Below are 16,699 nucleotides of genomic sequence, written 5' to 3' on the forward strand. Positions count from 1 at the left end.
CAGAGAGAGTACAGGCGGATGTTTGGCCGCGATCCCCCGAGCAGATGGACCATAATGAGACTGGTGAATAATTTTGCTGAGCAAGGAACAGTCGCAAGAAGGCCTTATCATCGAAACCCACCAGTTCGGACGGAGGAAACGATCGCTGCTGTAGCTGCAGTTTTACAAAGCAATCCAAGGGTTTCAACAAGAAGCTTATCTGCTCAACTTGGTGTCAGCCGACAGTCTTTGCAAACAATAATGCACAAAGATTTAGACTTATTTCCCTACAAAATTCAAATGGTTAACAAACTGAATGCAGCAGACTTGCCGATTCGCTTGGAATTTTGCCAGAAGATCCTGCAAATGGTGGAAGAAGACCAAAACTGTTAAACTGCCTTTTCATGTCTGATGAGGCCCATTTCGATTTAAACGGCAATGTGAACAAACAAAATTGTCGAATATGGAGTACTTCTAACCCACAGATACTCCACGAGACGGAATTGCATCCTCTTCGCGTGACAGTGTGGTGTGCGGTTTCTTCACGCTGTATTGTCGGGCCTTATTTTTTTGAAGAAAATGGTCACACCGTTACGGTTACTGGAGACCGTTATTTGAAAATGCTGAAAGAATTTTTCTATCCAGAACTACGCCGAAAGAGAATTCCTTTCAACTCTGTGTGGTTTCAACAAGATGGGGCAACGTCTCACATAGCCCAGACTGTTATGACAGAGTTGCGATGAAAATTTCCAAATAAACTGATTTCAAGAAACTTCGAATTTCGTTGGCCCCCCAGGTTGCCTGACCTTACTGCACCTGACTTTTTCTTGTGGGGTTTATGTAAACAAGAAGTTTATAAAACAAAGCCAACAAATTTGGATAAACTAAAACAATCCATTCGGGCAACAATTGCGGCTATTCCTGTCGCAACTCTCAAAGCAGCAATGAACAACTTTTTACTAAGATGCCGCACTTGTGTCAACGAGCATGGGGGGCATTTAAATTCAATTATTTTTAAAACTAGTTAAGCTACATTTAATAAAATTTAATGACCTTCAACTTGAAAAAAACATAAATGAATTCCATACACTAAAAAAAAAGTTATTTGAGTTTCTTAATGTAGCATAATTCATCAGCCACCCTGTACCAAAAAATCAAAACGATCCATTATTGTGGAAATAAATACAATGTTTTATGACAACTACCAGTTGGTGGCACTGCAAAGTAAGTGAAAATGTTAACCCAGCCGAGTGATACCGTTCGTTTGTCACACAGTAAAAAGCAATTTTTTTTTTAATTATGCCGCTATTTTACCAAATTTTGAAATTCATATCATCCATACGTAGAAACTCATAAATGTGCAGCTAAAAAGCAAAACACAACAAAGTATTTTTCTGCGTTTACTCGTTAACAAATTTCATGAAATCGCCTATCTCCATTTGATTGGGAAGTGTTGTGAAATTCGAGAGCGAAACTTTCTGTGCAATCAAATATGTATTCAAGAGTGTGTACTCTCACACACACGTACATACATGTATGGCACCTACAATATGTAGTTACATATAAACAGACATTCGCCACAAACGGCGTCAGAGCGTACTATACTCACAGCAGTTGAGCGCACGAAATCGGTCGAGTCTCTGAACGGCTTAAACGGTGAAAAATATATTAAATAATAAAATATTCTTCAAACTAAGTTACAGTGCATAAAAACAAAGTGATGCCTTCAACTGTAGAACATAACGAAAAATCGCAAACCGCACCAGAAGCAAAAAATGACGCGCCAGTACAAAATTTCGAAAACCCCAAGTGGCTAACGGCGGAACTATTTGAAAAATTGCTTAAAGATACCGTTGCAAATTATAAAAGTATCAAATGTTTCGAAACCAAGCCAGCGCTAGCACCTGGCGAAAACTATGTCACAATAATACTACGTGTTCATATAGATATTGAATTAGTAGGTCAGTAACAGTCAGTTTTAAATGAGAAAAATTACAGTGAAAACACATATTTTTGTGTAATCAAATTCAAAATGTGAATCTCAAATAGCTGAGTACTTTATTATACATACATACATATAAGTTGCGACGCGTGTTAGCAGTTGATTTGAGTAATTTGGCTGTGCGTCTTCATTTTTATAAACAGCAATTCGTTCTCTCTTTGTTGCTCGTTTTTGCATTCACAGCTCAGAGAACGTTAATGTATAGAGAAGTCTCAACAGAGAAGTCTCACGGGCTACGAATAGTGTGAATTGTAATGAAGCCTAACCACCGCCGCACATACAGGTATTTGAAAGATCTACGGGGTCAAAAGTCCATTTAACAAAACAATAAATACATTTACAAAAATGACTTCCTGAGGTACCTGACCCTTCCGAGAACAAAAGCCAGACCCTCCCGCGCACCCTACAAGCATTTGACATACGATAACGGCAGTCGGAATTCGATCGTATCACCTCGTGTACGTTATCTGTTCTCGGCACTCTTGCAAAACCCAAACTTTAAAAGTGAAATTTTATGTTTTTGTGTTCAACAGTGGAGTAAAGAGTTATGGATTCTGAAGCATCAGGTTAGTAATGAATGAAATCAATTAGAATCTTTATAATTTTCAAGTATTAAAGTTAACTTTTCAACCCTATAAGTGCACACCTTCTCAAACTAAATTTTTTTTCTTAAAATAATATTTGTTAGTCAATAAGTAATACTATCGAGATAGATCCGGTTAAGATTCGATTGTAATTGTTTAGTATGTACCTTGTTTTGACAATTCATCAAAGAATTTGATCCGGATAAGTCCGGATAAACGGTATTTTAGTACTTTGAATGTTGTTGGTAAAATTTTATGAAAAAGGTCTTTTCCATTACAAGGGATTAAGCGAAATATTTATTTGTTGTAGGTTTAATGGGAACATCGGGAATGAGGATTGTGACTAGAAAATACTTGTTTGACCTCATGAACAATGAAAATTAACCCAACATAGAGGCAAGGCTAAATTTCTTGAAAGATCAGTTTATGTCTATTAAAGGATTCTCTGACAATCAAATTGAGATGTTGAAAAGCAATTTTGCACATTTCAAATCAGAATTTAAAAATCGATGGACTAAAGCTCATTATAAAGAAGCGGTATTCCTAAAAAGTAATGAATCTTGGCTGAACGGAACCTTCACCATTCCCGTTGTTGCTGACAGTCCTTCAAATCGAACAGGACGACCGAGTAAATCTTTTGGAGATCTGAGCGAAAGAAGTAAAAGAAGAAAAACTGAGGAAACGCGCTCTTATTTTGATCAAAACCTTATCGTGCATGCTGCGCAAGTAGAACTAAGAAAGTCAGCAAAACGAGATGCTTCGAATGTGCTAAAAGAAATCATTACTTCGCCAACTCGCGCAACCAAATATAAAAAGGCCTATTATCGAACAAAGTCATCAAAAGATAAAATTTACCCCTTATCTGTCCAGGAAGCAATGCAAATGTTCATCGATGCAGATCTAGCACGAGACCAATACGAGACAATAAGAAGAACAAATAAGAAATTCTTTCCTTGTTATAGTCTTTTACAAAAAGAAAAAAAGAAGTGTTATCCGCCACCAGAATCTTGCACTGTAAATAGTACAGGTGCGGAAGCCGAATTGCAACCTTTGTTCGACCTTACCGTTAGACGATTATCGGACTACCTGGAAGAGGTACTAACAACATTGAAGGTCCAAGAATGTGAGACCCTTAAATTAATTTGTAAATAGGGTTGCGACGGGTCCCAACTGACCCAGTTCAAACAAAAAATTGAAAATGATACGGATTCAGATACGTACATTTTTCAAAGCTGCTTTGTTCCTGTAAAATTAGTATGCGGCCAAAACATGGAAAAGACTATATGGGAAAATCCAACACCATCTTCTCCTCGATTTTGTCAGCCTATAAGATTCAAATTTATCAAAGGGACTACTGATGTAACGGAGCAAGAAATTAATCACGTCAATAATCAGATAAACAGTCTGGTTGCAACAGAATTTGACTTGAGTGGCAAACATTATTCAGTGAAACACGAATTTATAATGACAATGGTTGACGGAAAGGTCTGTAATGCTGCCACAGGAACCACATCAACCAGCCGTTGCTACATTTGCGGCACAACCTCAAAGGATTTCAACAATTTGGATAAAACAATAGATGTTAATTTCGAGGCATGCCTGGAAATGCTCATGCCTGCCGATCCAAACCTAGAATTTTCTTCACGTAGCGATAAAGAAAATCTAGATAATACCATTTGATTGGATGGTTTTTTTAATTGTTTATATTTTTTTATGTTTGATCTTGTAAATCTTTCTTCATTCTCAGATTATATCTCATTCAATAAATGTTTTAAGTTCATTATTTTAGTTGGTTTTATTCAGAAACATCCATTAGCACACGTTAAACCCAAAAAATACTTTTGGCCCCTTAGATTGCTCAAATACCCCTATGTGCGCCGGCGTGTGGTGAAACTTTTAACAGAGCTGATTACAGCGAATTCTCTCTTTAGTATATTGGCTCTGCACAGTTTTTGTTTATGTTCCCTTGATAAACGTAATTTTATTGAATTTATATTTTCAAACAAACTTAAATGTATAATCAAGGATACATACATATATATGCACGTATATTTGAATTATATGCGCCAACATTTAATATCAAAGTGACTTTAATGTTTGTTGATTTAGTTTAAAAAGAAGAATTTAAACAAATTACATTATAAAACGACCTCACGTTTTTTTGTGTGCGTTTTAGTAAATTTAAAACTATACAAATTTGATGAAAATTTTCAATCTTGAAAAATTTTCAATTCTCACGACGCATCAAGAATATCTTTGCATAGTAAAGAAAAATTTATAATTTTAGGTTTAGCCCGCAAATCAGTACAAGAGGATTAGCTTTTCAAGTGGAAAAAGACTACGGGTTAAGAGTTTCTCATGGAATTGTTCGAAAAGTGTTGCAAAAACACAAATATTATTGAAGATTGGCTAGAAAAAAATCCCTGTTATCAGCACAATTAATGTAGATTAATGATTAAAAGATTGCGATGTGCCACTGAGCACATACATATCACTTCCCACAGAGTACTGGGATGACGTTATTTTCTCAGATGAGATGAAAATGATGCTCTAATACTATGATGGACCCCAGGGAGTTTGGCGTAAGCCTCTCACAGCACTACAAAACAAAAATATTATTCCTACCGTAAAGATTGGAAAACTGTCATTAATGGTTTGGGTTGTATATCAACAATGGCAGTGGGTGAAATCAAAATTTTGGACGAAAAAATTACCAAGGAAGTATATCTCGATATTTTAAAAAACGAATTGACTTCCAGCATTAAAACGTTCGGCTTTGTTGACCCGGAAATTCGAACAAATTCAAATACAAATATTATCAAGATAATGATCCCAAACATAAATCTTATTTATGCAGGTCCTGGTTACTCTACAACTGCACCAAAGTTATTGATACTCCCGCCCAAAGCCCCGACATTAACCCAATCTAAAGTTTGTGGGTTCATTTAAAAAGAAAAGTAGGAAAAAGATCGCCAACTAATAAAACGGAATTAATAAGATTCATCAGAGAAGAGTGGGGAAAAAATACTATTGGAATATGATATTCCGAAACTAATAAAATCAATGCGAAGTCGTCTTCAAGCGGTAATTGATGCCCAAGAAGGACATACAAAATATTAACCCCAAAAGACCAAAAATTCCACGAAACTTGATTTTCAACCAACTGTGCAAACACTTTTTTGACAGCAGAGAAATTGAACTGTTTTTATGTTTTAGTATACATATATTACTATATTATTATGGCCTTAGAAATTTTTTTTTATTTAACACATTGGAAAACATGTTTTTGTAAAACATTGTTAAAAATAAAAATAAAAAAAGTTGTTATTTCAATTAAAGTCTAATGCATCTTTTGATTTTTTCTTTTTTATTTTCATATGCAAAGATTTTTTTGACAAACTATATATTTCATGCAATAATTAGAGAGTAAATATCCTAAAGATCGAATTCCTTCCTAACAAATGCTAAAACAAATATATTTTGCATATGCATGTACATATTTGTATGTTCGTATGCACACGTGATGCCCTAGCCTATGTACGTACATACATACATATTTGTATTCTGAACTTCTAGCACAACAATGCTTATTAATATACACATATGCACGTACATATAACCGCACACACAGGTCAATCACTTTATGCCTTCTACATGCGTATGTCGTCCAAAGCTAAAATTCTATGCCTAGCGAATACAAGAACAAAATGGTTTAATAGGCGCAGTCGTAGCGGCCGTCATTCTAGTTTTCATAGTGCTGAACAGTCTGATATAGTCGCGGCAGCGCCGAACGGTTTCAACTACTGTACTTTACAACAAAAACTCATCATCAAAAGATTCATTGATAAATTCGAGCTCATAGTTCGAAGAGCAAAGTACTTTCATTCATTAAACAAGCCGTCCATATGCCAATTTTCTCGACCATTCGAAAATAATCAATATTGAAATATTTCGCGTAGAATTATTTGCCAATATTTGGTAAACCTTGAATTTTTGTCAAGTCGAGTTTTTTGAGAAGTTTTACCGTAATATTTTCTTGCTGTGGTAAGTCCACATATACATATACACACATCATATACATATATATACGTATATGTATATAAATGCACATATTTAAATTTGCATATGCCATCTTCCTGTGTGCCTGGTAATGAAGCGTTTTCTATAGAGGATTTTGATTTGGTTGAAGGACAAACAAAGTTTTAACAGAATATGCCTTAGACAGACATAATATATGTACATATATACACTATTTTTGGATAGTTTGCTCTTTCTAAGTCACTATTGAACTTATGCTGAAAACAGTGAGCGACGAATGTTTTCAGCATTAGCATATGCATTTGTTTTCAATGATAAAGTGCCTGTGGCTAGCCTACAGCGTGACATTCTTTCTTCCTTCATACAAACGAATTTTACTCAACAGCTGTTTAATTTGACCAGTTGAGTATATTTCTGTTAAGTTTTGGTGGAAAATATGTCTGTGGTGAACTACATTAACGTTCTCTGAACGTTCTCTGTGCATAGAAAGAACAAACGAGACAAAAACCGGTTTATATATGAACGCACACATGTGTGCGTGTAAACACATGCATATACATATACATATGAGCTAAATGGTCGTTAAAGATAGTCTAACCTTTACCGTGAAAAAAAAAAAAACAAAAGCAGGTAAAATAGTCACATACCGTCAGCGTTAAAATAAAGTGTACACCAGATATTGTTAAGTTTTGAATATTTGTTTTCTTATTTTATAATTTCAATTACATATTTGTTTATAAAAATATGGTTCGTACTAAAATAAAACCCATATAAACTAAGGTTTCGAACTTAACACAAAATTTATAAAAATTCTGCAAATGTTCAGCAAAATTTCACAATTTTTACTTTACATTCACAATTTTTACTAGGAATTTATAGAAAAATTTCAGGTACGCAGTTTTGTAGATTAATGATTTTTGGTGTACTAAATACAAAATTCAAGCAGTTCAAAAATTGCGTTGATTTTTGACAATTTTTTCTGCTGACGGTATAGGACGTTTTTTTCCATATAAGAAAATTGTGCCGAATAGAGAAAATGCCGAAATGAAAAAATTGTCAAAAATCAGTGTAATTTCAAAAGAACATAAAATTTGCACTTTATTATACAAAAATTGAATGATCTATAGAACTAGATAACCGAAATTTTTCTAAAAATTCCAAGTAAAAAGTCTGAAATTCTGTTGAAAATTTTCGAATTTTTACAAGTTTAATACAAAGTTCGAAACTTTAGTTTATATGGCTTTTGTTGTAGTTGAACTATACTTAAAAAAAAAAAAATTGAAATTTGAAAATAAGTAGTAAAATCTTAACAATATGTGGTGTACACTTTATTTTGACGCTGACTATATGTTGCCATACATTTTGTATAGGAGTCCAACCAGACCCGAAGTGTACAACCAAAAGTGCAACTTTTTACATCCTTTTTTTCGTCCTGTTCAAGGATCCTGTTAAAATAGTTGTATTCATACATATATCGATATAAAATTTAATTTTAGGATGCTACCTAGAAGCACAAGTCGTAAGCTATAAAACAAATATGTTAAATTCACGTACAAAGTCAAAAAAGGTCGAGCCAGAACCGGGTGTACAACGGAGGGTTAAAAACATTTTTTACAGCTTTCGTTTTTTAGTTTGTAATTTACTTCATTTGTTGATCAGTGAGTGATGCCAAGTGATTTTATGGATTATAGACAATTGTCGATGTGCGTTTTTTTGCTGCAAGCGCGGAAACATATGCGCTTAAGGGCTTATATACAGATAGAAGGCCGAAAAAAGCGAATTTTCCAGAATTTTTTTCTGAGAAACCCTTAAATTTATTGATCTAAAAATTTCTACACATATTATGTTATCATTCAACTGACTTAGTATTAGTAAAAATATTTATTTGGCACGGAACTACAGCTCATCTCCGGGAGCTCCTCTCAAAAAAGACGTTTTACGGTGACTGACTCTGAAGTGGATACTCTGGAATTAAAAAACCAAACAGATACACCAATAAGAACTACAATCGGACAATGGGCCCGAACATCATCGGAAAAAGCGACATATTTAGCTCAACATTTAAAAAATATAATTCAAAATGAAAATAACACCAAATTCGATTTGACTCATACAATGAGCAATAAAGACGAGCAAATCATCAAAAAAAACCACACTAACAGTGATGAAGCAATTAATTTCGACATTGGAAAACAGCAAATCCCCTGGATATGACCTCATCTCAGGATGATGCTGCTATTAAGTTCAAATACTTCCCAAAGACATTGAAAATTGCTGAAATCATTGCGATCCCAAAGCCCAATAAAGACGCGACGTGTGTATCGTCGTACCGACCAATAAGTCTACTGCCGACAATATCAAAAAATATAACAAAAATAAATTTAATTCCCCAACATCAGTTCGGATTTAGGCGAAAACATTCGACAATCCAACAAGTGCACAGAGTCACTCACAAAATTTAAAAAGACTTCAACAATAAACAAATATGCGTGACTGTATATCTCAACGTAGTTAAAACCTTTGACAAAGTATGGCATCCTGGATTACTGCACAAACTCCAATCTTGGTTGCCATATGACTAAAAAGTTAGTTACATTCAAGATAGAAAATTTTATATTAAATATAACAACGCATGTTCATACATTGAGCCTATGAACGCAGGAATTCCCCAAGGCAGTGTATTCAGACCCACACTGTATCTTATCTACACACCGCAGATTTACCGGAACTGTCTTCAGGAAATAGCATGCTTGCGACGTTTGCAGATGACACTGTACTAATGGCATCTACAGGGTTGGCCATATTAAACTGACCCATGTGATTATTAAAAAAATATGGAAAAAGAAACATTTTTTTGTGTTTCATTGTGAAAAACATTTAATTTAGTTCAAGGAGATTCGTTTACATCACTTTTTGAATATGATATCGCGCAAGTGGTCGCCCTTAGCTCGTATAGCGTAATGTGCCCGTTTTTCGGCGTTTTCCATAGTTTTGGCCAGCGTCTCGGCCGATATGGCGGCTATTTCCTGTCGGATATTGGCCTTAAGTGCGCCTAGTGTCTTTGGCTTGTTGACGTAAACCTTAGATTTCAAATTACAGTAAAAAGTTATAGGGTTACTCAATGGGTCAGTTTAATATGGCCAACCCTGTATCTCATAGCGACCCGAAAATAGCACAAACAAATTTACAAAACGACCTCAACAACACACTGAACTGGTTCAAAAAATGGAATATAGAAATTAATGCCGACAAAACAATTTAAGTCAATTACACGAACAGAAAGGTAACCAAAGACTCATTAAAGATTGGACACTCTGACGCGATTACTGATAGGAACGCTAAATACGTAGGTATTACAATTGACTCTAAACTAAACTGGAAGAACCATATAATAAAAACAAGAAACGAAAATAAAAATCGTTTTCGACAACTGTACTGGCTGCTAGGACCTCAGCTAAGAAGAGACGAAAACGAAGAACCCCAACAGACCTCTTGTAATACAGGATGGGCCATATAGCGTTTGCTTTTAGAACCATCTATTTTTTTGAGAATGGTAACACAAATGACATGTCAAATGTGTTCATAATTTACTTAAAGGCTTGACATTTACGAAATGGGAAGCTATATGCTTGAACAAAATTGAGAAATATTGAAAACCTATTTCCAAAGTGGTGAGTCTTCTTCTTCTTTTCTGATGAAGCTCATTTTCACATCAGTGGCTACGTCAATAAGCGAAATTGTCGGATTTGGGACTCAGAAAATCCACACGTTACTGTAGAGAAGCAAACGAGTCACTGTTTGGTGCAGTTTTTGGTCTGGCGGCATCATCGGACCATTTTTTCGAAAATGAGCGAGGAGCCGCGGTTACAGTAAATGGCGAGCGTTACCGTGACATGCTCAACGAGTTGTTTCCAAAGATTGAAGAGGATGACATGGACGACATTTGGTTTCAACAGGACGGTGCAACTTGTCACACTGCCAAAGTTACACTCGAACTTTTGGCTACCGTTTTTGAAAACCGAATAATCAGCCGAAATTCCGATATCAATTGGCCGCCTCGGAGCTGTGGTTTAAGCCCGTTAGACTATTTTTTGTGGGAAGCCGTTAAGGACAAATGCTATGCAAACCATCCAGAGACGATGGATGATTTAAAACACGAAATCGAAGTTGCCATTCATGAAATTGGAGCCCAAACAATCGAAAATGTGCTTAAAAATTGGGTTGATCGAATGGCCTACTGTAAAGCCAGTCGTGGCAGTCATTTGAACGATATTATTTTTCATTCATAAATGACACTGTTCAATCTTCGAAATAGAAAAAAAAGTTTGATTAGTTTTTTTTTATAGCCGATTCAAAAAGCAAATTTTACATGGCCCACCCTATATAATAATAAGAAATATGCTTATATAATTACCTAAATTATTATAGTAAATATTTTACAACTCTACTACATATTTCTAAATAATCCTGAAGTGCAAAGGCCTTATAGTATCATTTAACTATCCAAATATCTTTAAAACAAATTACTTATTCTTAATATAGACAGGTGTAATATTTTTTGGAAACAATAGAAAAAAAAATTGCTTATAAAAATAAAGTATTTATCGGTGAGAAAAAATTTTCGATTAACTACTAAAAAATATATTTAAGAAGCTCGTGTTAAAATTTGAGACTAATCGGTTTAGCCATTGTCGCGTAATGTTGGTCACCGGCTTTGAAAACATCATTTTGAGAAAAACGCATTTAAAGTTTGAAAAGCACTTTACCATACATAGGATAGGCCTTGTACTTTGAAGCACTCTGAAACGCCTTCTCAAATTTGAGTGTATCATCAAAAATATTCACCGGAACGATATTAGATTTTCTGTGTGTTTTCTTAAATAATGTACATTAAGAAAAAAAAGTAATAAAACAAAATAGATTTTTTGAAAATTCTAACTTTATATAACCCACTAAAACAACACACATGGACCCATGCTGGCCGGCACCTTAGTAGTCGTAGCATCGCCCAGAAGCTAAAGATCGATTCTAAGCCATTTGCGTAAAAATTTTTTCGCAAAAATAACGGATTTCTTTTTCCCCAAGCTAATATCTACATATAAACACATAAATTTAATATGAATTTTCTATCGTAGATGGCACGCCCAAATCGCTCTCGTACATATTGAAGTTACCCCAAGAAGTCGAAGCATACAAGGATATGATGCGGAAACATAATATTTTCGAGATCGAGTATAGGATGTACCATGAAGTTGTGCCCGAGTTTGAGCAACTGTACCGACAGTCCGGCATTGAGTTAAATTTTTCGGCAAAATGTTACCATATCGAGGCACCTTCAGAGTTTGGCGTAATTTTGTTGCAAGACATGCGCCCACTCGGCTACAAAAACGCCAACCGTTTAGAAGGGCTTGATTTGGAGCATACGCAGGCGGTGCTTGAGCGTTTGGCGCAATGGCATGCAGCCTCTGCAGTGCGTGTCGAGACCAAGGGACTATACCCGGAGTTATTTAACAAAGGCATGTTAGCCGCAGCGGGTGGCGATTCTTTTACAAATTTTATAATTTCAATTAAATCACACGTTTTTGAGTCTGTAAAGGCTATAGAGGGAAGTGAAGCTTACATCGACAGCGTGGTAAGCGAGCAATTAATTGGTTTCTTATGCATAGATTAGATATTTATAATGACATTTTTGTATGTGTAGACAAATACTCTTGATAAGATGGTGGGCGAAATATTACGCACAGAAGGTTACGATTCAAGTGAGTTCAACGTTTTGAACCATGGCGACTGTTGGTGCAACAATATGATGTTTAAATATGACAGCGAGGGTAAGCTCGAAGACGCACTACTCGTCGACTACCAGATGATCAACTATGGCTCACCAGCGAAGGACTTGCATTACTTCTTAACCTCATCTACGCGCTACGAGTTGAAAGTTAATCGATTCGATTATTTTATAAAATTCTATCATGATAACTTATAGTAAGTTTCCACCGCAGCCGCTAGCGTGTTCTCTGCCGCTATCGTGTTCTTATACTAAGTTTCCACCGCAGCCGCTAGCGTGTTCTCTGCCGCTATCGTGTTCTTAGCGCAAACACGAAACAAAACACCTGTCAAATCCCATACAAAATTAAAACACAACTCCATACCTAAACTCACTTTCAAAGCGTGTTTTGTGGGTTTGCGTCTAATTTAAAGCGTGTTTTGTTGGGTTTGCGTCTAATTTAATTATTAAGTGGTGGCAATGTTGCTCATTTTCCTCATTTATTATTGCATTCTTATCGAAACATGGCAACCATTCGGAATTCACAGAGAGGTCGTTGGTTCGAATCTCGGTGAAAGCAAAATTAATAAAAACATTTTTCTAATAGCGGTCGCCCCTCGGCAGGCAATGGCAAACCTCCGAGTGTATTTCTGCCATGAAAAAAATCTGCTCATAAACATATCATAAAACAAAATGAAATAAATGTATAAAAAAAAAAAATTTTTTTGTGATTCGAACCAAGGATTTCGGATCGGAAGCCCACATTGCTAGCCGCTGGGCTATCGCGCTGTGCTGTCGGCGCAAAATAATGTATCATAAATCTGCTTACCATACCAAAGACCATACACTTTGCAAACACATTTCGGTGGAAACAGTTGACAGTTCTCCTAAACACAACTCCTGCAAACACGGTGTTTACTTTTGGTGGAAACGCCGTATTAGCGCAAACACGAAACAAAACTCCTGTCAAATCCCATACAAAATTAAAACACAACTCCATACCTAAACTCACTTTCAAAGCGTGTTTTGTGGGTTTGCGTCTAATTTAAAGCGTGTTTTGTTGGGTTTGCGTCTAATTTAATTATTAAGTGGTGGCAATGTTGCTCATTTTCCTCATTTATTATTGCATTCTTATCGAAACATGGCAACCATTCGGAATTCACAGAGAGGTCGTTGGTTCGAATCTCGGTGAAAGCAAAATTAATAAAAACATTTTTCTAATAGCGGTCGCCCCTCGGCAGGCAATGGCAAACCTCCGAGTGTATTTCTGCCATGAAAAAAATCTGCTCATAAACATATCATAAAACAAAATGAAATAAATGTATAAAAAAAAAAAATTTTTTTTGTGATTCGAACCAAGGATTTCGGATCGGAAGCCCACATTGCTAGCCGCTGGGCTATCGCGCTGTGCTGTCGCCGCAAAATAATGTATCATAAATCTGCTTACCATACCAAAGACCATACACTTTGCAAACACATTTCGGTGGAAACAGTTGACAGTTCTCCTAAACACAACTCCTGCAAACACGGTGTTTACTTTTGGTGGAAACGCCGTATTAGTGAAGAACTTGATGCTTTTAAAGTACCCTAAAAAGCCGCCAACGTTGAAAGATATGCATATCGCAATGTTAAAGCACGGCTTGTGTGGTTAGTTACTGGGGTTTAGAGAAAATCTAAATGACATTAATTCTTCTGATTTTTTCGTTTTATTTTGATTACTTTTACTAGGTTTTGCAGCGGCTGTGGGTGCAATGCCAGCGGCCTTATTGGAGTCCAATAGCGATGCTACTATAGATGGTTTTGTTGGGGAAACGGAGGCTGGAGCTCGATTTAGAAATGCCTTGTACACGAATCCCAGCTTTCGCAAACACATGGAAATTGTAGTGCCTTTTATGAACAATCGTGGCGTCTTCGAAATGTGAGATCTAAGAAATCCGAGTTGTGACTGATTCTATGTGTTCAAAAATATAATAAACCAATTAATTCATAAATAGAATAAATGCAAATAACTGTAAATGAGCACACAAATCACCTAAAACGGTTGGTCTTTCCTTGGGGTCTGAAGTACAGGGTGTTAAGCACAAATAACCTTTTTTTGACATATTTATTTTTCTCTTTTTGTCTACACTAATATTATAAAGAGGAAAACTTTGTTTGTTTGTAATGAATAGGCTCAAAAACTACTGGACCGATTTTAAAAATTCTTTCACCATTCGGAAGCTACATCACGAGTAACATGGATTATATTTTATTTTGGAAATAGGGCTCGAGATATAGGTCAAAACGTGGACCCGGGTAACCTTCGGATGTGTATGTACAATATGGGTATCAAATGGAAGTTGTTGGCGAATGCTTTAGTCCAGAGTATTTTTCATGCCGCTTCGTGACTAGGGTCTCGAGATATAGGTCAAAACGTGGACCCGGGTAACCTTTGGTTGTGTATGTACAATATGGGTATCAAATGAAAGCTGTTGATAAGTGATTTAATACGGGGTAATTTTCATACCTATTGATGACTAGGGTCTGGAAATATATGCCAAAACGTGGACCCGCCGTGTCTTTGCACCGAATTAAACCAAACTTACACACATTGTTAAGGAGGTATTGAAGATGGTTTCCGTATAGTTTGGATACCTATTGGTAGATACGGTCTCGAGATATAGGTCAAAACGTGGACCCGGGTAACCTGGGGATGTGTATGTACAATATGGGTATCAAATGGAAGCTGTTGGTGAATGCTTTAGTTCAGAGTATTTCCATCCGCTCCGTGACTAGGGTCTCGAGATAGAGACCAAAACGTGGACCCTAGAACGTGTTTGTACAACATGGATATCAAATTGAAGCTGTTGGTGAATGCTTTAGTACAGAGTATTTTTCATGCCTCTCCGTGACTGGGGTCTCGAGATATAGGTCAAAACGTGGACCCGGGTAACCTTTGGTTGTGTATGTACAATATGGGTATCAAATGAAAGCTGTTGATAAGTGATTTAATACGGGGTAATTTTCATACCTATTGATGACTAGGGTCTGGAAATATATGCCAAAACGTGGACCCGCCGTGTCTTTGCACCGAATTAAACCAAACTTACACACATTGTTAAGTAGGTATTGAAGATGGTTTCCGTATAGTTTGGATACCTATTGGTAGATAGGGTCTCGAGATATAGGTCAAAACGTGGACCCGGGTAACCTTCGGATGTGTATGTACAATATGGGTATCAAATCGAAGCTGTTGGTGAATGCTTTAGTTCAGAGTATTTCCATCCGTTCCGTGACTAGGGTCTCGAGATAGAGACCAAAACGTGGACCCTAGAATGTATTTATACAATATGGATATCAAATGAAAGCTGTTGATAAGTGCTTTAATACGGGGTAATTTTCATACTTATTGATGACTAGGGTCTCGAAATATATGCCAACACGTGGACCCGCCGTGTCTTTGAACCGAATTAAACCAAATTTACACACATTGTTAAGTAGGTATTGAAGATGATTTCCGTATAGTTTGAATACCTATTGGTAGATAGGGTCTCGAGATATAGGTCAAAACGTGGACCCGGGTAACCTGGGGATGTGTATGTACAATATGGGTATCAAATGAAAGCTGTTGGTGAATGCTTTAGTACAGAGTATTTTTCATGCCGCTCCGTGACTGGGGTCTCGAGATATAGGTCAAAACGTGGACCCGGGTAACCTTTGGTTGTGTATGTACAATATGGGTATCAAATGAAAGCTGTTGGTGAATGCTTTAGTTCAGAGTATTTCCATCCGCTCCGTGACTAGGGTCTCGAGATAGAGACCAAAACGTGGACCCTAGAACGTGTTTGTACAACATGGATATCAAATTGAAGCTGTTGGTGAATGCTTTAGTACAGAGTATTTTTCATGCCTCTCCGTGACTGGGGTCTCGAGATATAGGTCAAAACGTGGACCCGGGTAACCTTTGGTTGTGTATGTACAATATGGGTATCAAATGAAAGCTGTTGATAAGTGATTTAATACGGGGTAATTTCCATACCTATTGATGACTAGGGTCTGGAAATATATGCCAAAACGTGGACCCGCCGTGTCTTTGCACCGAATTAAACCAAACTTACACACATTGTTAAGTAGGTATTGAAGATGGTTTCCGTATAGTTTGGATACCTATTGGTAGATAGGGTCTCGAGATATAGGTCAAAACGTGGACCCGGGTAACCTTCGGATGTGTATGTACAATATGGGTATCAAATCGAAGCTGTTGGTGAATGCTTTAGTTCAGAGTATTTCCATCCGTTCCGTGACTAGGGTCTCGAGATAGAGACCAAAACGTGGACCCTAGAATGTATTTAT

The 16,699-nt window shown here is 36.4% G+C and overlaps 1 protein-coding gene across 1 annotated transcript; it reads left to right on the top strand.

Annotated features, from left to right (window-relative positions):
* The first annotated feature begins 1,589 nt into the window (after positions 1 to 1,589).
* Positions 1,590 to 14,391, top strand: LOC129240618 (uncharacterized). Its single transcript, XM_054876537.1, has 5 exons — positions 1,590 to 1,940; positions 11,739 to 12,235; positions 12,305 to 12,585; positions 13,905 to 14,014; positions 14,096 to 14,391. Exons 1-5 carry the CDS (start codon positions 1,700 to 1,702, stop codon positions 14,287 to 14,289), a joined length of 1,323 nt encoding a protein of 440 aa, XP_054732512.1. The 5' UTR covers positions 1,590 to 1,699; the 3' UTR covers positions 14,290 to 14,391.
* The last annotated feature ends 2,308 nt before the right edge of the window (positions 14,392 to 16,699 follow it).

Source organism: Anastrepha obliqua, chromosome 3, assembly GCF_027943255.1.
Source record: "Anastrepha obliqua isolate idAnaObli1 chromosome 3, idAnaObli1_1.0, whole genome shotgun sequence".
NCBI lineage: Eukaryota > Metazoa > Arthropoda > Insecta > Diptera > Tephritidae > Anastrepha > Anastrepha obliqua.